This window comes from Leucoraja erinacea, chromosome 4 (genome assembly GCF_028641065.1).
Source record: "Leucoraja erinacea ecotype New England chromosome 4, Leri_hhj_1, whole genome shotgun sequence".
Lineage (NCBI taxonomy): Eukaryota > Metazoa > Chordata > Chondrichthyes > Rajiformes > Rajidae > Leucoraja > Leucoraja erinaceus.
The window spans coordinates 64,356,099-64,380,839 of NC_073380.1; the positions used below are offsets into that span (position 1 = coordinate 64,356,099).

At 40.7% G+C, this 24,741-nt stretch overlaps 1 protein-coding gene across 1 annotated transcript in view; it reads right to left on the reverse strand.

Moving 5' to 3' along the window:
- The window catches only part of LOC129696502 (transient receptor potential cation channel subfamily A member 1-like), a 100,634-nt gene extending 78,372 nt beyond the window's left edge, over positions 1–22,262 (reverse strand). Inside the window, exons 1-3 of the mRNA XM_055634477.1 lie at positions 22,175–22,262; positions 3,633–3,808; positions 3,299–3,461 (exon numbers count right to left, since the gene is read on the reverse strand). Of these exons, the coding sequence (XP_055490452.1) occupies positions 3,299–3,461; positions 3,633–3,737 (268 nt within the window). The 5' untranslated portion in view covers positions 3,738–3,808; positions 22,175–22,262. The remainder of the gene's footprint in view (positions 1–3,298; positions 3,462–3,632; positions 3,809–22,174) is intronic.
- Positions 22,263–24,741: the final 2,479 nt, after the last annotated feature.

The following is a 24,741-nucleotide window of genomic DNA, read 5'->3' on the forward strand; positions in this document are numbered from 1 at the left end:
AATCTGTTACTAAGGTGTTCAGCTGAAATTATTTTCGAAAATCATATTCATGCAATATGGTGAGAGAAAATTCCTCTCTGTTCTCACAACAGTGGAAATAGAATATAGTAAAGCACAGGAATAAACCATTCGGTCCATAATAGCTGTGCTGCACATGATGCCAAATTAAACTAATTGCAATTACTTGCACGTGATCTGCATTGTTTACTCCCTGCATATTCATGCACCTATGCACCCTCTGTCACTCCAACTCACCCTGGATCCAATCCCCATGGCCTGCATTCCCATCCCGTGCCATCTAAACGTCCTATCCTCCCAAACTCCACTCTCCTGAGCATTGGCCCAAATTCTCCCAAACAACATCAGAAGTGCCCCCAAACCAAGGCCACGGCTGCAGGCTGCCCTCTCCACTGCCAATACCAAGCTCAGTCCCAATCACAGGCAGCATCTTTTCAATTTTGTAAATGTGTAACCCCCTTGCTGTAGACCCTGAACAGGAGACCCATCACTGAAAAGGTAATTTGTGTACCACTGCAATCCCACTCCAAAACACACATCTGGGTGCACCTATAATTCATATATTCTTGCGGCACAACGTTTTCGAGCAAATATATTTTGCATGTATTACATCCATGAATCAAAGTCACAATGAATGTTGGAAGAAATGGCATCATGTTCGCAACAGTCATTGTGGAGCGAAGGGCCTGTTCCTTTTCCTGTACTGTTCTATTGTCTATGTTCCCATTGCCGTCTTTGTACTCAGTGTTGTTAATATCTTGAACTGACTTCAGTAGGTAATGCCATGAACATAAGAACTGAATTCAATTTAGAGTGCACTGAATGTCAGAGGTAATAGGCTGTGGGCCGAGGAGCTTTATTCCAGTGTTTCATGACCCAAGTCACCAAACTACATGAAATTTTCACTTATTGGTAAAAAAATTATATAAATCACCCCTGAAACTCGTCAAGAACAAGACTTGCACATTTTTTTATTAAATTAGAGAAAAACCGGAAAAATTTTGGGTATTTTTAGTCCAATCAAAGCACGTTTAACATTGAGTTGTCTGCCAGTTGGCCAATCACGCGCTTTGTTTCAGTCTAGCACACAACATAGCTGAGAGGGCTTCACTGATGCCTGTTTTGCTGGAGATTCCGATGAAGGTTCTTTGTCGTGGAAACTTGCAGCAGGGTAATTGAATTTAGTGAGAAAAGCATTAAGAAGTCTAAAAAACGTGCAGCTAAGTGGATAGAAGTGGAAGAAGGTCTTGAAAGCAAAGTCCCTGCTGAGCACAAAGTTGTGAAACTTTGTGAATCACCTCAAACTGAAAGGTAAGATCTAAAGTCTGAATTTATGAATTATTATTATTACATATTTCTTATAGTGCAGTGACCAGAACTGCACACAGTTCCAAGTGTTATTTATATCATGTTTTTTAAATAATATATTATATTATTATACCTATATTGCTATCTGGATTAGATATAGGTATAATAATATATTATATTATTATACCTATATATAATATTATTATACCTATATGATATCTGAAATAGATCTAGGTATAATAATATATTATATTATTAAATTATTATTATATTATTTTATTTATATATTATATTATTATACCTATATTACTATCTAGAATATATATAGGTATAATAATATATAGTTTAAATGGACTGCAACATGGAAATAGGCTGCCCATCATGTAATATGGGCATTGGCCATAGATGGCGCTTACTTTCCCGATCTCATTTTCTAATTAGTTTAATTAATTAATGTGCAACTTTCGGCAATGACGAGTTATGACATCCTTCTCAATTATATTTCATCTAAATTGTGGAAAATTTCATGTAGTTTGGTGACGGGTCACAAAAACTGATTTCTAGACACATTTCTGATGCCACAGCCTATAAACTCCATAGATTACAAACATGAGTGCACACACACAACATGACGATAGGCTTATGACCTTACTGAAGTGAGCGAAACTAGTGTTCCATCAACACAAAGTTAATGTAAATACATTAACTGAAAATAGGTGGTGTCACTTTTACAATGCAGCACCATTGTCAGGAATGGCCTTGGCTGTTGTGAATAACTCATCCTGCTGATCACTGGCCTCTGTAGATTAAAATACAACAATGCCAGCTATCTTTATTTATCTTTTTCTGCTTTAAAATTTTCCCCAGCAGTTGATTCACTGGACTGATGAGGTTAGTATATTCTGAAGCAGAAAAGGGGTGAGGGCCAGCTGGTCTCAATGTGCAGCACTCATTTTAATACTGGATATCCAAATTATGGCTCGGCAAATTATGGAACTGGACACCACGGGTGTCCTTTTGGTTACTATTTTTGCAATGCCGCAGTAATAAGAAAATTGGTGAAGCAGCCTTTTTCAATTACACCCCCAAGCTGTATAATATCCTACCCAGGGCTATGAGAGGCGCCCACTCAATTGACATTTTTAAACGGCAGCTAAAAACTTATCTTTTTAATCAAGCTTTTAACTGACTTTACTTCTTCTGATGACATTGTAAAAATTACCTTTATTCTCTTGTATTTATCTCAGCATATCCATTCAGCAGCTTATGTGCTCATATATTATATAGGACTCTGTATTTGACCTCAGTGTTTTGTCTATGTCCTTTGTATTTTGTTTAGACCTGTGTTATTGTGGAAAGCACTTTGGGTTGCATTCAATTGTATGAAAAGTGCCAAACAAATATATATTATTATTATTCATGTTCAGTTCCCAGGCACAGAGGAAAAAGCAAACTATAACTTTGGTTTTTCTTGGATTATGCAAGCCACAATACTGCCCGTTGCCAGATTTGTTGTAACGTTTGGACAGAGTAAAGGGCCTGTTCCACTTTCCTGAGTTATTCACAAATTCTCCCGCGTTATTCACAAATTCTCCCGAGTTTTCAAACTCGCAGAATGTTCATAACGAGTCCGTAGGAAGCCGTAGGAGTTTGTGGATATATCATAGCGGTTCCTTATGCCAGTCGTAGGTACTCGGGGCTATTTTTTTACTCATGGACATTTTTTATCATCCCGACTTACTTGATGCCCCGAGTAACCGACAGTAAATTACAATTTAAGTAAGGATTCTGTTCCAATGGTTCAGTTGTCCTTTTCATATTTGACATTGTGTAATTTAAGATCTTAAATGGCTAAAAATGCATCCCCAGCAAAAGGTGTTAATGTTAAAATATCTCCATTATACATTCTTTTGCATTGTCATGTAAGCTATGCCTCTTTCGTTTTATCTATTATCACACAATGACCACTTACTTTCAAAGTTAGCATGTTCGATGATCAATGTTAAGATATTAAGGTGACCTGCTCCTGCAGCATGATGCAATGGGCTTGATTTATCTTCATCCATTCTGCTCAGGCAGTCATGGTCTTCTTCCATTAACTTTTCAATCAGTGTTATATCACCACTGTCAACTAGCTAAGAGATAAAATTACACTTATTAATTACCTACTTGCACAAAAAGAGCTAAAACCTTTTCTCCTCGGTGAGATTTAAACATTTGTTGAGATTAAATCTGGAGTATTGCAGGAATATATCTGATTTACTTCAGCAAAAATAAATCATATTTTAACTAGTTAACACATTTACCTTAAATATGTTAATATTCTTCTGTGAAGTTAATTCATCCATATTTTGTATTGATGAATAAAAACAAGTCTTTTTCTGTCCTCTCGCTAAAATATTTTCCATCATTCCTTAGCAATTAAGCAGTTTCCTTCAAGCAGTTTAATTTCTTTTGCACGCACATTAACACGTTCTTAATGCTGGAAAAAAACGGAGAACACTAAAAATTATTAGTTAATCTTTTCAGAAGCAGGTTATTTTGTCAAGAATTTTAACAATAACAAGTGAAATTATTCTCAGCAGAACACAAAGTGCCAAGAGCACAGCAGCTCAGTCTAGATTTGTGAGGGAATGGACAAGGAACGTTATGGGGGTCAGGTTCCTTCTTCAGCTGCCTGATCCTCTAAGTTATGCCCCTGTCCCACTAAGGAAACCTGAACGGAAACCTCTGGAGACTTTGCGCCCCACCCAAGGTTTCCGTGTGGTTCCCGGAGGTTTTTGTCAGTCTCCCTACCTGCTTCCACTACCTGCAACCTCCGGCAACCAACTGCAACCTCTGGGAACCGCACGGAAACCTTGGGTGGGGCACAAAGTCTCCATAGGTTTCTGTTCAGGTTTCCTACGTGGGACAGGGGCATTACTCCAACATTTTGTGTTTAGCTCATGATTCCAGCATCAGCTGTCTATTGTGTCTCCACACTCCCAACATTTTGATGAGATATCTTGCAAAATGATGTTCACAGAATCGCTGAATTATTGCAGCATGAAAGAAGGCTACTCTACACACTAATTCCATATTTGCCTTAAGTAAAATAAATCCTGCTAACTCCACTCTACACCATCTCTCCATCACCCTGCAAACCTTTCCATGCTCATAGAAGGCTTAGGAAGTTCGGCATGTCCCCAACAAATCTCACCATCTTCCACAGATGCACCATAGAAAGAATTTTATCAGGATGCATCGCAGCTTGGTTTGGGAACAGCTCCATCCAAGACCGCAAGAAATTGCAGTGAATTGGACATAGCCCAGACCATCACACAAACCAGCCTCCCTTCTATTGATTCCATTTATACCTCATGCTGTCTCGGTAAGGCCAGCAGCATAATCAAGGATGAGTCGCACCCTTGTCACTCCCTCCCATTAGGTAAAAGGGATAGAAGTATGAAAAGGCACACCACCAGTTTCGGGGCCAGTTTCTTCCCGGCTGTTATCAGGCAACTGGATCATCCTACCAAAACCAGAGAGCAGTGCTGAACTACTATCTACCCCCTTGTTGACCCTCGGACAATCCTTGATTGGACTTTGCTGGCTTTACTGCACTAAACGTTATTCCCTTATCATGGATCTATACACTGTAAATGGATCAATTGTAATCATGTGTAGGAAGGAACTGCAGATGCTGGTTTAAATTGAAGATTTAATTGAAGACACAAAATGCTGGTGTAACTCAGTGGGACAGGCAGCATCTCTCGAGCAAAGGAATGGGTGACGTTTCGGGTCGAGACCTTTCTTCAGACTGAGTATTTCTGGAATTGGAATTTGAAAGGCGACCCATGTAGATTCTGATTAGTCTGAAGAAGGGTCTCGACCCGAAACGTCACCCATTCCTTCTCTCCAGAGATACTGCCTATCCTGCTGAGTTCCTCCAGCATTTTGTATCTATCTCTGATTGTAATCATGTATTGTCTTTCTAATGACTGGTTAACACGCACCAAAAGCTTTTCACTGTACCTCGGTACACATGCCAATAAACTAAACTAATAATATAACTCTCTTTTAAATGTCCCAATTGAGTCTGTCTGCACTGCTTCCTGTGGCAGTATATTCTGAGCCCAACCACTCGCTGAATAAAAATGTTTTCCCTCATGTTACATCTTGTTCTTTTGACAATCACCTACATTTTATTTCTTAACATTCTTTTGCCAATTGGAATGATCTCTCTGCATTGGCTTCTCCCTATATCCATCATAATTATAAATACCTCTGCGAGATATCCTCTTAAACTTTGTTGTTCCAAGAAGAACCCCAATTTCCTGAGTCTATCCACATAAATTAAGTCCCTCATCTCGAGGCTCATTTTATTAAATCTGTTCTACACTCACTCTGAAGTTATTAATCTATCTGATAGTGTGGCACCCAAACAATATGTTGTCAATGTTCATTAAACTCCTGTCCCATGGTGCAAAGCAAATCAAACTTGTGGTAATCACGTAGGATGAACGTAGTGGGAACGTCGGAGCTCGTGGACGTAACTTAGCGACTCGTAACGCAAGTACTCGGGAAACGTGTTAACTCGTGAAAATTTTTCAACATGTTGAAAGATTTCCACGAGTCAAATATATTCTTGAAAGAAAATTTTGATACCTTTAAACTTGTTGTAATACCGTGGTAGCCCGTGAGTTTAACGTAGTGACTCGTGAGTTTACCGTATTAACTCATAGAAACATAGAAACATAGAAATTAAGTGCAGGAGTAGGCCATTCGGCCCTTCGAGCCTGCACCGTCATTCAATATGATCATGGCTGATCATCCAACTCAGTATCCCGTACCTGCCTTCTCTCCATACCCCCTGATCCCCTTAGCCACAAGGGCAACATCTAACTCCCTCTTAAATATAGCCAATGAACTGGCCTCAACTACCCTCTGTGGCAGAGCATTCCAGAGATTCGCCACTCTCTGTGTGAAAACTCATGGGTTTGGCCTGAGTGCCAGAAGTGACATGTTGAAGATTAGTCAGATCTTAATAGAAAATTTTACAGTGATCTAACAATTCATTTTCAGAGAGCAGTGCTGAACTACTATCTACCCCCTTGTTGACCCTCGGACAATCCTTGATTGGACTTTGCTGGCTTTACTGCACTAAACGTTATTCCCTTATCATGGATCTATACACTGTAAATGGATCAATTGTAATCATGTGTAGGAAGGAACTGCAGATGCTGGTTTAAATTGAAGATTTAATTGAAGACACAAAATGCTGGTGTAACTCAGTGGGACAGGCAGCATCTCTCGAGCAAAGGAATGGGTGACGTTTCGGGTCGAGACCTTTCTTCAGACTGAGTATTTCTGGAATTGGAATTTGAAAGGCGACCCATGTGGATTCTGATTAGTCTGAAGAAGGGTCTCGACCCGAAACGTCACCCATTCCTTCTCTCCAGAGATACTGCCTATCCTGCTGAGTTCCTCCAGCATTTTGTATCTATCTCCGATTGTAATCATGTATTGTCTTTCTGTTGACTGGTTAACACGCACCAAAAGCTTTTCACTGTACCTCGGTACACATGCCAATAAACTAAAGTAATAATATAACTCTCTTTTAAATGTCCCAATTGAGTCTGTCTGCACTGCTTCCTGTGGCAGTATATTCTGAGCCCAACCACTCGCTGAATAAAAATGTTTTCCCTCATGTTACATCTTGTTCTTTTGACAATCACCTACATTTTATTTCTTAACATTCTTTTGCCAATTGGAATGATCTCTCTGCATTGGCTTCTCCCTATATCCATCATAATTATAAATACCTCTGCGAGATATCCTCTTAAACTTTGTTGTTCCAAGAAGAACCCCAATTTCCTGAGTCTATCCACATAAATTAAGTCCCTCATCTCGAGACTCATTTTATTAAATCTGTTCTACACTCACTCTGAAGTTATTAATCTATCTGATAGTGTGGCACCCAAACAATATGTTGTCAATGTTCATTAAACTCCTGTCCCATGGTGCAAAGCAAATCAAACTTGTGGTAATCACGTAGGATGAACGTAGTGGGAACGTCGGAGCTCGTGGACGTAACTTAGCGACTCGTAACGCAAGTACTCGGGAAACGTGTTAACTCGTGAAAATTTTTCAACATGTTGAAAGATTTCCACGAGTCAAATATATTCTTGAAAGAAAATTTTGATACCTTTAAACTTGTTGTAATACCGTGGTAGCCCGTGAGTTTAACGTAGTGACTCGTGAGTTTACCGTATTAACTCATAGAAACATAGAAACATAGAAATTAGGTGCAGGAGTAGGCCATTCGGCCCTTCGAGCCTGCACCGCCATTCAATATGATCATGGCTGATCATCCAATCAGTATCCCGTACCTGCCTTCTCTCCATACCCCCTGATCCCCTTAGCCACAAGGGCAACATCTAACTCCCTCTTAAATATAGCCAATGAACTGGCCTCAACTACCCTCTGTGGCAGAGCATTCCAGAGATTCACCACTCTCTGTGTGAAAACTCATGGGTTTGGCCTGAGTGCCAGAAGTGACATGTTGAAGATTAGTCAGATCTTAATAGAAAATTTTACAGTGATCTAACAATTCATTTTCAGAGAGCAGTGCTGAACTACTATCTACCCCCTTGTTGACCCTCGGACAATCCTTGATTGGACTTTGCTGGCTTTACTGCACTAAACGTTATTCCCTTATCATGGATCTATACACTGTAAATGGATCAATTGTAATCATGTGTAGGAAGGAACTGCAGATGCTGGTTTAAATTGAAGATTTAATTGAAGACACAAAATGCTGGTGTAACTCAGTGGGACAGGCAGCATCTCTCGAGCAAAGGAATGGGTGACGTTTCGGGTCGAGACCTTTCTTCAGACTGAGTATTTCTGGAATTGGAATTTGAAAGGCGACCCATGTGGATTCTGATTAGTCTGAAGAAGGGTCTCGACCCGAAACGTCACCCATTCCTTCTCTCCAGAGATACTGCCTATCCTGCTGAGTTCCTCCAGCATTTTGTATCTATCTCCGATTGTAATCATGTATTGTCTTTCTGTTGACTGGTTAACACGCACCAAAAGCTTTTCACTGTACCTCGGTACACATGCCAATAAACTAAAGTAATAATATAACTCTCTTTTAAATGTCCCAATTGAGTCTGTCTGCACTGCTTCCTGTGGCAGTATATTCTGAGCCCAACCACTCGTTGAATAAAAATGTTTTCCCTCATGTTACATCTTGTTCTTTTGACAATCACCTACATTTTATTTCTTAACATTCTTTTGCCAATTGGAATGATCTCTCTGCATTGGCTTCTTCCTATATCCATCATAATTATAAATACCTCTGCGAGATATCCTCTTAAACTTTGTTGTTCCAAGAAGAACCCCAATTTCCTGAGTCTATCCACATAAATTAAGTCCCTCATCTCGAGACTCATTTTATTAAATCTGTTCTACACTCACTCTGAAGTTATTAATCTATCTGATAGTGTGGCACCCAAACAATATGTTGTCAATGTTCATTAAACTCCTGTCCCATGGTGCAAAGCAAATCAAACTTGTGGTAATCACGTAGGATGAACGTAGTGGGAACGTCGGAGCTCGCGGACGTAACTTAGCGACTCGTAACGCAAGTACTCGGGAAACGTGTTAACTCGTGAAAATTTTTCAACATGTTGAAAGATTTCCACGAGTCAAATATACTCTTGAAAGAAAATTTTGATACCTTTAAACTTGTTGTAATACCGTGGTAGCCCGTGAGTTTAACGTAGTGACTCGTGAGTTTACCGTATTAACTCATAGAAACATAGAAACATAGAAATTAGGTGCAGGAGTAGGCCATTCGGCCCTTCGAGCCTGCACCGCCATTCAATATGATCATGGCTGATCATCCAACTCAGTATCCCGTACCTGCCTTCTCTCCATACCCCCTGATCCCCTTAGCCACAAGGGCAACATCTAACTCCCTCTTAAATATAGCCAATGAACTGGCCTCAACTACCCTCTGTGGCAGAGCGTTCCAGAGATTCACCACTCTCTGTGTGAAAACTCATGGGTTTGGCCTGAGTGCCAGAAGTGACATGTTGAAGATTAGTCAGATCTTAATGGAAAATTTTACAGTGATCTAACAATTCATTTTCAGTGAGTAATGCCTTCCTATGATTGATGCCAGACCTTGAACAAATGTAGTTCAAATGGACACCCGTTGCCTTAGCACAGTATGGCTTTTAGTATTACTAACTCCAAGGGAAGGGCATGGATTAGTTAGTGATGCAGCTCAATCAAACCAAACATTCAATGCAGGATAATGTTGAGTTGATGCAGCTTCATTGAGTTGTCCTGGTTTTCTTTGGAAAACGAGTAAAGCCTTTCTCAGATGCAACCTTAATGTGGTTCAAGTTAAAGAGGCAAATGCAACAAGTTTGAGCAATTTTTGAAGGATTGTTTCTTGAAACAAACTGCTCTAAAAGTTTGAAGGAAGGAATTGCAGATATTAGTTTATACCAAAGATAGACATAAAATGATGGACTAACTCAGCTGGTCAGGCAGCATCTATGGAGAAAAGAAATAGGTGATGTTTCGGGTCGAGAGCGGTCTTCAGGCTGGGTCTTAGCCTGAAGAAGGGTCCCGTCCCGAAACATTACCTACTCCTTTTCTCAAGAGAGGTTGCCTGGCCCGTGGAGTTACTCGAGCATTTTGTGTCTATCTTTGGTTTAAACTAGCATAGAAACATAGAAACATAGAAATTAGGTGCAGGAGTAGGCCATTCGGCCCTTCGAGCCTGCACCGCCATTCAATATGATCATGGCTGATCATCCAACTCAGTATCCCGTACCTGCCTTCTCTCCATACCCCCTGATCCCCTTAGCCACAAGGGCAACATCTAACTCCCTCTTAAATATAGCCAATGAACTGGCCTCAACTACCCTCTGTGGCAGAGCATTCCAGAGATTCACCACTCTCTGTGTGAAAACTCATGGGTTTGGCCTGAGTGCCAGAAGTGACATGTTGAAGATTAGTCAGATCTTAATGGAAATTTTTACAGTGATCTAACAATTCATTTTCAGAGAGCAGTGCTGAACTACTATCTACCCCCTTGTTGACCCTCGGACAATCCTTGATTGGACTTTGCTGGCTTTACTGCACTAAACGTTATTCCCTTATCATGGATCTATACACTGTAAATGGATCAATTGTAATCATGTGTAGGAAGGAACTGCAGATGCTGGTTTAAATTGAAGATTTAATTGAAGACACAAAATGCTGGTGTAACTCAGTGGGACAGGCAGCATCTCTCGAGCAAAGGAATGGGTGACGTTTCGGGTCGAGACCTTTCTTCAGACTGAGTATTTCTGGAATTGGAATTTGAAAGGCGACCCATGTGGATTCTGATTAGTCTGAAGAAGGGTCTCGACCCGAAACGTCACCCATTCCTTCTCTCCAGAGATACTGCCTATCCTGCTGAGTTCCTCCTGCATTTTGTATCTATCTCCGATTGTAATCATGCATTGTCTTTCTGTTGACTGGTTAACACGCACCAAAAGCTTTTCACTGTACATCGGTACACATGCCAATAAACTAAAGTAATAATATAACTCTCTTTTAAATGTCCCAATTGAGTCTGTCTGCACTGCTTCCTGTGGCAGTATATTCTGAGCCCAACCACTCGCTGAATAAAAATGTTTTCCCTCATGTCACATCTTGTTCTTTTGACAATCACCTACATTTTATTTCTTAACATTCTTTTGCCAATTGGAATGATCTCTCTGCATTGGCTTCTCCCTATATCCATCATAATTATAAATACCTCTGCGAGATATCCTCTTAAACTTTGTTGTTTCTCCACAACAATAATTTCCACAGATTCATCCCCCTCTGACTAAAGAAATTCCACCTCATCTCCTTTCTAAAGGTACGTTCTTTTATTCTGAGGCTGTGCCTTCTGGTCCTAGACTCTCCCACTAGTTGAAACATCAACTCCGCATCGACTCCATCTATTATTTTCTCAAGCTGTGCTACAGGATCATGTAGGCTGCAAGAGCTTTTACAATTCTTTTCAATGCAACATAGAAACATAGAAACATAGAAATTAGGTGCAGGAGTAGGCCATTCGGCCCTTCGAGCCTTTACCGCCATTCAATAAGATCATGGTTGATCATCCAACTCAGTATCCCGTACCTGCCTTCTCTCCATACCCCCTGATCCCCTTAGCCACAAGGGCCACATCTAACTCCCTCTTAAATATAGCCAATGAACTGGCCTCAACTACCCTCTGTGGCAGAGAGTTCCAGAGATTCACCACTCTCTGTGTGAAAAGCATCTGCAATTCCTTCCTTCCAAACTTCCTTCCTTCAAACGGCACCAATTCCTTTTATCCAGAAATGTTGCGTGACCCGTTGAGTTAACTCGGCAGCTGGACAGAGAAAAAAAAGTGAGTAAAAAAAGGTGAGTGAGTGCATTCCTGTTTGAATAAGTGTAGGAAGGAACTGCAGATGGCGATTTACACCGAAGACAGGCACAAAAAGCTGGAGTAGTCAGTGGGTCATGCAGCATCGTTGAAAAAAGAGACTTGACCTGATGCGTCGCCTATTCCTTTTCTCCGGAGATGCCGTCTGACCTACTGAGTTACTCCAGCTTTTTGTGTCCATCTCTTGTTAGAATAAGATTATTTGAAAATGAAATGATCCACACCCTCTCTTAAAAATAAATCGCCTTTATGTGAACAATGCACTACCATCTGCAGTCACGGATAAAGCAGTGCAGGATATGATAACATGGCCACTGATACAGGTGTGAGGCAAGATCCCCAAAATACAGTCTGCAGAGTGATGAATAAACAGGGGTGAGAAATGTACTAACCATCAGCTTACAAATTAAAAAACCCCCAACACTCGGATTCAGTGAGTTTACAAAAGTACATTAGACAAAAAACCTTTACAAATAGCGAAGCTTCGCATATGGCAGCGCACACACCTGGTGAAAATGTCCCAAAGAGCAGAAACAGGCCCTTGGCCCACTGAGCCAGCCGTCAAACACTCATTTACCTCAAACTCATTTCTGCCCGCATTCACATCAATTTCCCACCTGAGCCCCATTCGACCACTCACCGACACATCGGGGGAAGGAAACAGTCCTTCATACAACACAGCAGGCGTTGCGGGGAGCATTCATACAATAAAGCGTGTGTGGGGAGCGAAGGGAGCACTTAGGGAAAACTCCATAAAATAGTACCGGAGGTTAGAATCGAACCTAGGTCCCTGGAGCAGTGACACACGCTGCTCAAGTGAACGTATAATGAAATGAATGAGGACAGACAATAATCAGATTAATTGAACGCATCAAAGGGCATAGATTTAACTTGAGCAGCAGGCGGAATAGAGGGCATCTGATGATTTTTTTCTCAACCCAGTAAATACTGTAGTCATAATCTGAGAACGTGACGGAGGCAGGTTTACAAAGTATATGGGCCAGAACTCGAATAACGGTCAGGAAGGCTATGGTTGGAATGGACATGGTGGGCGGAGGAGCCTATTTCTGTGTTGCATGAACCCATGACTCGATGAGAAATGAGTGGCAAAAACACCTGAAGGATTGCAAGATAATGATCATGGATGACTTTTAATGGAAAGTCCACACATACAGATAGACAGCCAAGAAGAACTTCATATCTACACTCAGATAGACTGGCAGATGGAGGAGATAGGAGTTGGGAAAAGAGAGGAAAAGCCCAAGAGAAATACAGGGAAAGGGATATTGGAAATCCTGAAACGCATTTTAAAAAATTTAAAAGGTATAAACACATAGCAAATAGGTGCAGGAGCAGGCGATTTGGCCCTTCGAGCTAGCATTGCCATTCAATATGATCATGGCTGATCATCCAAAATCAGTACCCCGTTTCTGCTTTTTCCCCATATCCCTTGATTCTGTAACCCTGAGAAATTTAAACATGGGAGGCTTTTTATAGTGAAAAAAAACAAACTGCATGACATCATTTTTACCATGTGATGATTTTTCCACACGTCGGTAGACGTTGTTGGCTCAAGAGTAACTCAGGAGAGGAACTTGGTGCATCGCAGAAATGAGAAGTAAACGGCAAACTTAGACATACACATGGGAACTCGTTTAAACTTGTGAACATAAACTTGGAATCTCGTAGGAAACCACGAGTGTGATTTTCGGGATCACTCGTGGGTGGACTCGCATCGTGGGACAGGGCACTGTGTTCTTGTACTCTGTGTCTTTACTTATAAGTAAGGATCCTGCATGTTGTTCTAACTACTTTCTCAATCTCGTTTGTAACTTACAATAAATTAAGTGCATTTAACTCAAATCTCTCAGTACTAATACTCCTTTCAGTAGTTTATTTTTTCCTTTCCTTCCTATCAAAATGTTACACTTTGCATTTCTCAGCACTAGGTTTCATTTTACAACCTTTCCTTCCATTCTACCAACATATCTACATCTTCCTTAAATCCATAACCATCCATAGCCATCCTCCCAACTGTTCATTACACTTCCAGGTTTTGTGTCATCTGCAAACTTGTAAATTGTGTTCTGTATAACCAAGTCCAAGTTATCAGCATATTCAATGAAGAACAGTTGCCCCTAATTCTCAAATGTTTTCCAACTCTGAGGTTAAGCTGCTTGCCATGTAGTAACAGGGTGTTTCTCAACAGTGTTATTTTAATCAATGGTGTAACATTTGTCATTTTATAGTCCTCAGGTACCACACCTGAATCTATATACGTTAGGAAGATTAAGGTTAAGGTTTTATCAATTTCTTCAGTTGGTTCCTTCAGAGTGCATCCCATCTGGAACTGGTAATTTGTCCAATTAAAATGCCATTCTAACACCTTCTCTTTCACAAAGTTTAGTCATCCAGAATCTCAACTGTCTTGCTCAAGAAAATTTGATGTAAAATATTAATTTATCTCTGCCTTCATGAGTAACGTTCATTTTTAGTTTCTGCTTGGTCCAATCTATCTTAAAACCTTATCAATTGTTGCGCCACCGCAAAACATATTTGGAATAGATTTCACATTGGCCACCAATCCTTTCTCATGCCCTCTCTTTGCCTCTATTAATTGGTTTTTACTACCTCTCAGAACTAATAGTGTTGCTCTCAGACTCCCAATTTTCTGAAAATACGTTTCAGATTTGTGTATATCTTTGGTCTAATCCACAGTTCTTTGTTTCTTCACATGAACCTTGCTGGGACTAATGTCCTAGCAAATCAAGAAAACTTGTTTGTAGATAAACTTCAAACTAAATAGAAAAAATGTTGGAAAAATGTTTCAACATAGGGTCTACTTGAACTATAAATGATAATTCTGTTTCTCTTTGACCTGCTGCATCAAGCTTTTCTGTTTTTATTTCGTCATATGCAGTTTTATTATTTTCCTTTCAAACTAAATACTCGAGCAAAGAGTTAAGGTGAGGGGAAGTTAAGAAAGTTAAGAGTGAAAGCAAGCATTTAATGAAGGATAGGAAAACTAGTTCTGATAACCAATCAATCAAAATGTGATAGAAATACGACCATAAAAGTATACCTCCAGGTGGTGTTAGAATGGAGAAATGGCAGAAAGATAAAATTGAAGACACTTTATGTGAGTGCAGTCAACAGTCACAAGATAAAACAAACTGATGCCAGAAGGAAGGTAAGAAGTGATTGTGTGCTTCTGCAGCAATCAATAATAAGGTCATATATCATTTTGATTATGTTTGTTTCCGTGTAGTGGAAGGGGTAGAAACCAAACTTTCCCAAAGGGATATTGAAAAGAAGGAGGGTGAATCTAGGAAGTAACAGAACGTATCCCCAAGATGAAAGAGAGATTAGTAACAGGAAATATCGAAGGAGTTTAAAGAATTCAAAAGCATAATGGAAGGAACACTTCTGAAGAGGGGTTCTTAAGAAGATATGTACAAAACGTGGTAAATTTTTATTGAAGAAACCTCTCAGTGACTGAACTTAAAAATATACTGCGCTACTTTTATTGCAACGTTCACCAGGAATTTCAGCCACATTTATAAAATGAGACCAAGCCTGCATAAAATGCCATTAATGATAACCACACATGCCTAAAGTGCATACCTTAAAACAGCTCACAGAACAGTTGTCACTAAATTTTATAAACTCCATCAGACAAATATATGAGCCAAACTTTGTAAATGCCACTTCCAATATACTCCATGAGGTTGGAGGAGGTGCAAATAAAACTTGTTATCATCTATTGTGTTTGGTGCCCTTGGCGTGGCCTTCTTCACATTGATGAGGCCAAGCATAGACTAGTTAACATTTTTCTGAATATTTCCGCTCTGTCCACCAGGGCCTGCTAGATTCCCAATTGCTGGATATTTTAATTCCCATTCCCATTCCGGTAACAACCTCTATGTCCTCAGCCTCCTCCACTGACAAAGTAAGGCCACACACAAACTAGAAAAGCAGCCCCACATATTCTACTTTGGTAGCTAACAATCCAATGGTATGAACATTGTTCTCCAACTTCAGGTAACCACTCCCTTCCCAATTACCCAATCGCCCCACTTCCTCCACAACTTTCATTCCATACACCTCAACACCTTCATCCAGTTCCATTCCCCTCCTCTATCCGCTCATCTACTATCCGTCCCTAGTCCTGGTCCCCCATTTTTCTTCCCCCCACCGCCGCCATCCCCTTCCACCCACCATCACTCCCTCTGGTTCATCATTTCTTTCCCCATCTTCCGTCTTTATCAGATTCCACTCTCTGCACCCTTTTGACTGCTCCACATCATCTCCAGCTTTAGTTACTATTGCCCTCCATCTCTTCCCCACTTGACTGATCCGTCAGTCAAACCCTCTTCACCTAAATGTACATATTACTTGTTCTTGCCTCACCCCTTCCCCTCCCCTCTCCCCACCCGCTGTCCCCCCTCTACTACATCACTTTGAAGAATTTTCCAGGTCTGCCTATCCACTTCCCTGCACAGATGCTGCCTGACCCACTGAGTTCCTCTAACACTTTGCTTTTAGTCCAAGATTCCAGCATCTGCAGTCTCACATGCATTCATTTTAGAAATTAATAAATTTCTGAAGAAGGCTCTTTGACCTGAAATGTTAGCGCTGTTTCGCTTTGTAGCCTGTGCTGCTGCGGGATTCCACCATTTTTTATTTTTTATCGAAGAATGTAAAAGTAACTATTCAAAAATGGCCTCAGAAGCTGTCTAGTGATTTGTGAGGCAAGATTTTGCTAGATTGACATTGAAGCTTCGATTTAACCAGTCACCCCATTGTCACTTTACCTATAATCCATCTTCCAGATTGGGAATCATTTTCAGATGGAAAGTGAATGATAGATGAGTCACTGGGGACATGTTCTGTGCAGAAACTCACAGAGAATTGTTGTGACCCCTTGATGCATTGTCGTAGGTCCAGCAGCAATGAGCTAAGACTATATTATTTTTTAATGTTCAGCTTTTTAATTAATTGCCTTGGGAGGAGTAACCATTTCATTTTATAGGGGACACAAACCTGCCTCAATATAAGCTGTGACGGTGCACTGAAAACATACTGGAGGAATGACAGATTTCTAATTCACTGAAGAATAATTTTGATGCTGAAGGTATGATTCGCATGGCCAAGTTGGATGATAAATTAAAAATGTCAACTATTTATTTGCTGCATTTTAGAATCTACCTCAGGTTTTTCCTGAAATTATTAAATTATTTTGGAATGAGGCAAATACTGTGTGTATTAAAATGAATGTTTTTGTAGCACGGAAAACAAATTTGCCAAGGAACCAAACCCCAGCAAACTGCTGGAGGAAATCAGCAGTTGTGTCAGGAGGAGCTCAGTGGCCTTCTGCAGTTTATTGGGTCCCCAAACAATTATCTTATGAACTGAAAGCATTTTGAAAGTTTTGTGACCGCATTGATCCCAACTAAAACACTGCATTCAGAAAGCTAATCTGGTTTATTATCACAGCTCTTCCTGGTGCCAGCACAAAGTGGAGATTAGTTGAAACAAGAGAATGTCAATTTAATTATGTTAAATAAACAAGCTATATTTCCAAGTAGTTTTCAGCTGGATAGTAAGTCAATAATAGCAAAAACAAATGCTAAAAGCTAAGCTCTGATGATAAAACCACATCCAAATATTAACCAGGTTTTTCTGCTTCGCTCCATTTTCAAACGTTATTTTAGAATATTGAAATAATACGATGGATTGCATTCGAGATGAATATTTATTACAAATAGCCACTGGTCTGTTGTCTGGAATTTTGTCAAATAATATTTATGATGAATGCGTCATGACTTAAAGTAATAAAACTAAAGCAAGTTCAATTAATTGTCAGCCTTCTATTTAATCTTGCTAATTAATTTGTTTTATGCAGAGGACGTCCAGTCTCAAACTCACACTGAACAAGTTGGTTGTCCCTAATAATCTCCCTGCTTTTCTTATGAATCATTAAGGAGCTGAGAAATGGATTTAAAAACTAATGTCAATACACAACCTGCAGTTAAACTTAAAAAAAAAATTATTGTCAGCACACAATATGAATATTATCGTGAATTACTGTTTGGGTTTGAATTTTTTTAGTTTTAACCAATAAGGACTGAAATAGCTGGAATGCAACTAGTGCATGCAAGCCACCTTTATAGCATCGAGCTGTTAGATGCTTTTGAAAATGATGCACAATGCATTTAAAATAAGATCATTGAGCCATTATCCTTGATGAAAATCTTTAGCTATAACAATACCTTGGTTTGATTATGTTGTTTGATGATGACAAAAATAATAATGGGAAAAGCTGACATTGAACTTTCCCAATGCACGGCACTGGTAGATCGCAAAATAAACTGATAGCTTATTATATCGCATCTGCCTCCATCACCATCCCTGGCAATGCGTTCCAGGCACCCATGCTTCTCTGTGTAAAAGACTTGCCCTGCACATCTCCATTAAACTTTCCCCCTCTCTCCTTGCAGCTAGTTATGCAATTTACTGTTGGAGATTTCCACCCTGGGAAAAGGGTTCTGACTGTCTACACTATCTATGTCTCTCATAATTGTATATAGTTCTATCAAGTCTACTACCGACCTCTGATGTTCCAGAGAAACCAATCCAAGTCTATCCAACCTTTCCCTGTTATTGAAACCCTCTAATCCAGGCAGGATACTGACAAACCTCCTCTGCACCCTCTCTGAAGCTTCCATATCTTTCCTGTAATGGGGCGACCAGAACTGCATGAAATATTCCAAATGTGGGCTCAACAAAGTCCTGCAGAGCTGCATCATGACTTCCTGACTCTGTGCCCAATACCAGGTACGGGATACTGAGTTGGATGATCAGCCATGATCATATTGAATGGCGGTGCAGGCTCAAAGGGCCAAATGGCCTACTCCTGCACCTATTTTCTATGTTTCTATGTTTCTATCTACATTTTTGTCTAGGTCATTTATATATATCATTGAATCAATAGACAATAGGCAATAGACAATAGGTGAAGGATTAGGCCATTTGGCCCTTCGAGTCAGCACCACCATTCAACGTAATCATGGCTGATCATCCCCAATCAGTACCCTGTTCCTGCCTTCTCCCCATATCCCCTGACTCCACTATTTTTAAGAGCCCAACCTAGCTCTCTCTTGAAAGCATCCAGAGAACCTGCCTCCACCGCCCTCTGAGGCAGAGAATTCCACAGACTCACCACTCTCTGTGAGAAACTATCTTACCATGAAGGTAACTATGTTGTAATACTTCTTTACTACTCTACCTACTTGTATTGCTGTTTTCATGGTTTGCAGATAGTTGTGAACTTATATCCCAATATCCCGCTGCACATCAATTGCTGTTAAGTGTCTCGCCATTTACTATATACTTTCACTTTATATATGACCTCCCAAATTTCAGCTGACATTGAACTTCTTGCCATTTAGATAATGGACATCAAGTGGTTGTATGTTTGATGCACGGGTAATGCAGTGTTCCAGTCACAAATATATATTAATTTCTCTATGCATCAATATTTATTATTGTACAAATATTACTGTATTCGTAAATCTCAAGCCTTGCCAATTTTTGATTGCATATAATGTTGAATGAAATGCAAATTCTGAGCATGCAGAAAATGATATTGGGAAATGTGAAATAATCTGCACAATTTTCAAAGCTTTTTATCATAATATTTTTAGTGATAGCAAATTCAAATTCTTCCCCGTAGCCTCCCAAGTGGACCCGCTATGATGCATTTTCTGAGTTCAACTGTGAGAACATTTAGCTCAATACTCACATTGCAGAAACAAGAGCTAAGTTATTTTCAACTATCTTCGATCAGAGAATTATTCCGAGATGCCAACCATTGGAAATGGAAATTTTAAATGGAAGCAGTTTTGTATGCATTAATAATTACACACTTATTCTAGTGCTTTCTTCAAGAATTTAATCAAATAGCTATAAAATGTTGAATATTCTATCTCAACCTATGATGCTTATAATGGATCTCTAGTGGACTTCCAGTTCTTTTGAGTCTTTAGTTAAACAGGTGTAAAAAAAAGTGATTTATTTGAATACTGAGCAGGTAGGATAGTCTGTGTTTCAGAAATATGTACGATTGGAAAGGGCATTCTTTAAAAAAAAGTGTAATTTCCCTTGCTATTAACTATAAAGAGCCTGTCCCACTTTCACAACCAAATTCACGACCTTTTTTTACTTGTGGACATTTTTCATCATGTTGAAAAAACGCCCTGACCTACTTGATGCCAAGAGTACCTACGACTAGCATCACGACCTACCTACGACCTCCTATGACCTCGTGAAGACCATACTGTGAGTGGGCGGCGCGACTCTGGTCAGCAGCGGCCTCTGCAGTCTGTCCGCGTTTTATTATTTTCTGTCTGTGTTTTTATGTAGTTTTTGTTATTTTTTGTTGGGGTGTGTGTGTGGGGGGGGCGGGGGGGGAAAACTTTTTTAAATCTCTCCCTGCACGGGAGACCCGACCTTTTCTCGTCGGGTTTCCGTTGTCGTTGGGGCCGCAACGAGGAGCGGCCTCCAACAGGAAGAGACCGGGGACTCTGGTGCTACGACTCACCGTCGCCGTCGCGGGGCTGGCCGAGTCCGGAGCGGGTGGAGCGGTGGAGGAGCGCTGCTGCTGCTGCTGCTGCTGCTGCTGCTGCGGCCCGACCGGAGAGTCGGAGGCTCCAACGGCAGGTCTGTGGACGGCGACACCGGGAGCCCACGGCTCCCTGGAGGGAGACGGCTTTTCAGGGCTCTCGCAACGGCGACTTCCCCCGCCCGAGTTGCGGGGTCGAAGAGCTCTTGGAGCGGGGCCTAAATCACTGCCCCGCGCGGCTTGGAATGGCCGCGGGACTCTGCGAGCGCACACCGGGGGCTCTAACACCAAGACCCGGTGTGCGACCTCGCACCACCCGGCGTGGCTTTAATGGCCGCGGGACAATCGCCATCGCCAGCCGGGGGCTTTGACTTTGATTCTGACATGGGGGGGGGGGGGGGGGGGGAGTGCAGTGGAGAGATAAGTTTATTTGGCCTTCCATCACAGCGATGTGATGGATGTTTATGTAAATTATGTTGTGTCTTGGGTCTATGTGTTTGTAATGTATGGCTGCAGAAACGGCATTTCGTTTGGACCTCAAGGGGTCCAAATGACAATTAAATGTATCTTGTATCTTGTATGAGTCAAGGGCAAACTCGGCAGAGGTCGTGAATTAGGTCGTGAAAGTGTGACAGGCCCTTAAACCTGCCTCAGGTTACCAGGCAGGTCTGCTTACAATGCTACAGTGTTTTGTTGAATCAGTACGGGTAAAAGAGAGCAAATGTAGGAAGGAACAGCAGATACTAGTTTAAACCAAAGAGAGACACAAAAAGCTGGAGTAACTCAGCGGGTCAGGCAGCATCTCTGGAGAAAAGGAATAGGTGACATTTTAGGTCGAGACCCTTCTTCAGATGCACCCACTAGGCATTAAATGAATTGACACATTAACATTTAGAAATTAAATTTTGTTGGAATCATTATTTAAAATTTTAGTAAAAGATACCAGGGGAATACGAGACAAAAAAAGTCTTATTGTGAGAACAATTAATTGCTACCTCTAAGAGTGGGGAAAACAGAATCAATGAGTGCCTTCAAAAGGGAATTGATATGTTGGAAGAAAACATAAATGTTGGGCAAGAAGCCATAAATTCATTGAATTGAATTGTCTCATTTGTGTTACAACTAATCTATGATTATTTTACTTAACATGATGTGCCTGCTCACCACAAGCATCAGGTTGCTACCATAAATAAATAATTAAAACAACCTTATTCAAACGTATAATCCTCCTCGCTAGAACGATAGACACTTAACATTTCCCATCCGTTGTGTGACAATTAAAGAAACATTGAAAAGCAAAATAAAAAGTTAGACGAATAATCCTGCCAATTTTACTGATGAAATGTCTTTCAGCATGGTTGAAAAATAACCAATTTTTCATCGTAGTTATTAGTTTACAACTGCAATTGTTTTAACTTACACTAAAAGCATTAATGTACTTAAGAGCTCATTTCCAAACATCAATTCACATTCAAATCTATTTTGATCAACCTTCCACTGAATTGCATTGCTTAGTTTACATGACATAATAAAAATGGGTGGCTGAGATGTTTATTTTGCTCAAAATTATGTTACAGTGTGCAAGTGGCTCAACGAAACATATGGTCCGCTAATCAGCATTCTAAAATAATTTATTATTTTGATAAATGATAGTAAGTGAAATACACAGTCAGATTAGAAATTTTCTTTAAATATTAGGATCTATTTATTACACACATTTAAAATCCTGAACCACTAAAAGAAAATAAAACACTCACATAACAGTCATCTTCCAGCATCTTGGGTTATGTTGAGTTCTGATGAGGAGTGAGTCTATTTATGCACAGCAGTCACAAATAGGCTTGCTACATTTCCAGTTATTCGTTGTTTGCAGAAGGTAGACCTATTTAATACTGGTGGGTGGTGCCAGTGTTACAATTCAGCACCGCCTACTTAGTCCTAATAATATTACGCAATTCTAACAAGTGAAACCAAGTGGAGTTTATTATCATGTGCACAAGTACAGTGAGGTGCAGGCACAATGAAAGCCTGAAGAAGGGTTTCGGCCCGAAACGTTGCCTATTTCCTTCGCTCCATAGATGCTGCTGCACCCGCTGAGTTTCTCCAGCTTTTTTGTGTAACCTTCGATTCTCCAGCATCTGCAATTCCTTCTTAAACACAATGAAAATCTTGTTTGCATTAGCATCACAGGCACATAGATTCCTACAGCACACACAAACAAAATTATTCATAAATAATACAAGACAGTGAAAAGAAAGAGACTACAAAAACACGACATTAGTGCAAAAAACCATTAGAAATCAAGTCACCAGATTGTGGTTCATTGTATTATATTGCCGAGGTAGGATTAGGGTTGTGCAGGTTGTTTGAAGAACCTGATAGTTATAGGACAGTAACTGTTCTGAACCTGGTGGTGTGGGACTTCAGGCCTCAGTACCTCCTGCCTGATGGTAGCAACAGGAAAGGGCTTACTGTGGGATCCCCGATTTTTTACAGTACTTCTGCAGACGTTTGTTAAAGTATTCAGTGACGTGCAGAATATCTTTACAATTCTAAGAAAGTAGAAGCACTGACATGCTGTTTTTGTGAATTGATCTATGTGCTGGGCTCAGAGCAGGTCGTCCAACATCACCAACTTCTACAGATATGCCATAGAAAGCATAGAAACATAGAAACATAGAAATTAGGTGCAGGAGTAGGCCATTCGGACCTTCGAGCCTGCACCGCCATTTAACATGATCATGGCTGATCATCCAACTCAGTATCCCGTACCTGCCTTTTCTCCATACCCTCTGATCCCCTTGGCCACAAGGGCCACATCTAACTCCCTCTTAAATATAGCCAATGAACTGGCCTCAACTACCCTCTGTGGCAGAGAGTTCCAGAGATTCACCACTCTCTGTGTGAAAAAAGTTCTCCTCATCTCGGTTTTAAAGGATTTCCCCCTTATCCTTAAGCCGTGACCCCTTGTCCTGGACTTCCCCAACATCGGAAACAATCTTCCTGCATCTAGCCTGTCCAACCCCTTAAGAATTTTGTAAGTTTCTATAAGATCCCCTCTCAATCTCCTAAACTCTAGAGAGTATAAACCAAGTCTATCCAGTCTTTCTTCATAAGACAGTCCTGACATCCCAGGAATCAGTCTGGTGAACCTTCTCTGCACTCCCTCTATGGCAATAATGTCCTTCCTCAGATTTGGAGACCAAAACTGCACGCAATACTCCAGGTGTGGTCTCACCAAGACCCTATACAACTGCAGTAGAACCTCCCTGCTCCTATACTCATATCCTCTTGCTATGAAAGCCAACATGCCATTCGCTTTCTTTACTGCCTGCTGCACCTGCATGCCTACCTTCAATGACTGGTGTACCATGACACCCAGGTCTCGCTGCATCTCCCCCTTTCCCAATCGGCCACCGTTTAGATAATAATCTGCTTCCCCCGTTTTTGCCACCAAAATGGATAACCTCACATTTATCCACATTAAACTGCATCTGCCAAACATTTGCCCACTCACCCAGCCTATCCAAGTCACCTTGCAGTCTCCTATCATCCTCCTCACACCTAACACTGCCCCCCAGCTTAGTGTCATCCGCAAACTTGGAGATATTGCCTTCAATTCCCTCATCCAGATCATTAATATATATTGTAAATAGCTGGGGTCCCAGTACTGAGCCTTGCGGTACCCCACTAGTCACTGCCTGCCATTGTGAAAAGGACCCGTTTACTCCTACTCTTTGCTTCCTGTTTGCCAGCCAGTTCTCTATCCACATCAATACTGAACCCCCAATTCCATGTGCTTTAAGTTTGTATACTAATCTCTTATGTGGGACCTTGTCGAAAGCCTTCTGGAAGTCCAGATACACCACATCCACTGGTTCTCCCCTATCCACGCTACTAGTTACATCCTCGAAAAATTCTATAAGATTCGTCAGACATGATTTACCTTTCGTAAATCCATGCTGACTTTGTCCAATGATTTCACCACTTTCTAAATGTGCTGCTATCCCATCTTTAATAACTGACTCTAGCAGTTTCCCCACTACCGATGTTAGGCTAACTGGTCTGTAATTCCCCGTTTTCTCTCTCCCTCCCATCTTAAAAAGTGGGGTTACGTTTGCTACCCGCCAATCCTCTGGAACTACTCCAGAATCTAAAGAGTTTTGAAAGATTATTACTAATGCATCCACTATTTCTGGAGCTACTTCCTTAAGTACTCTGGGATGCAGCCTATCTGGCCCTGGGGATTTATCGGCCTTTAATCCATTCAATTTACCCAACACCACTTCCCGACTAACCTGGATTTCACTCAATTCCTCCAACT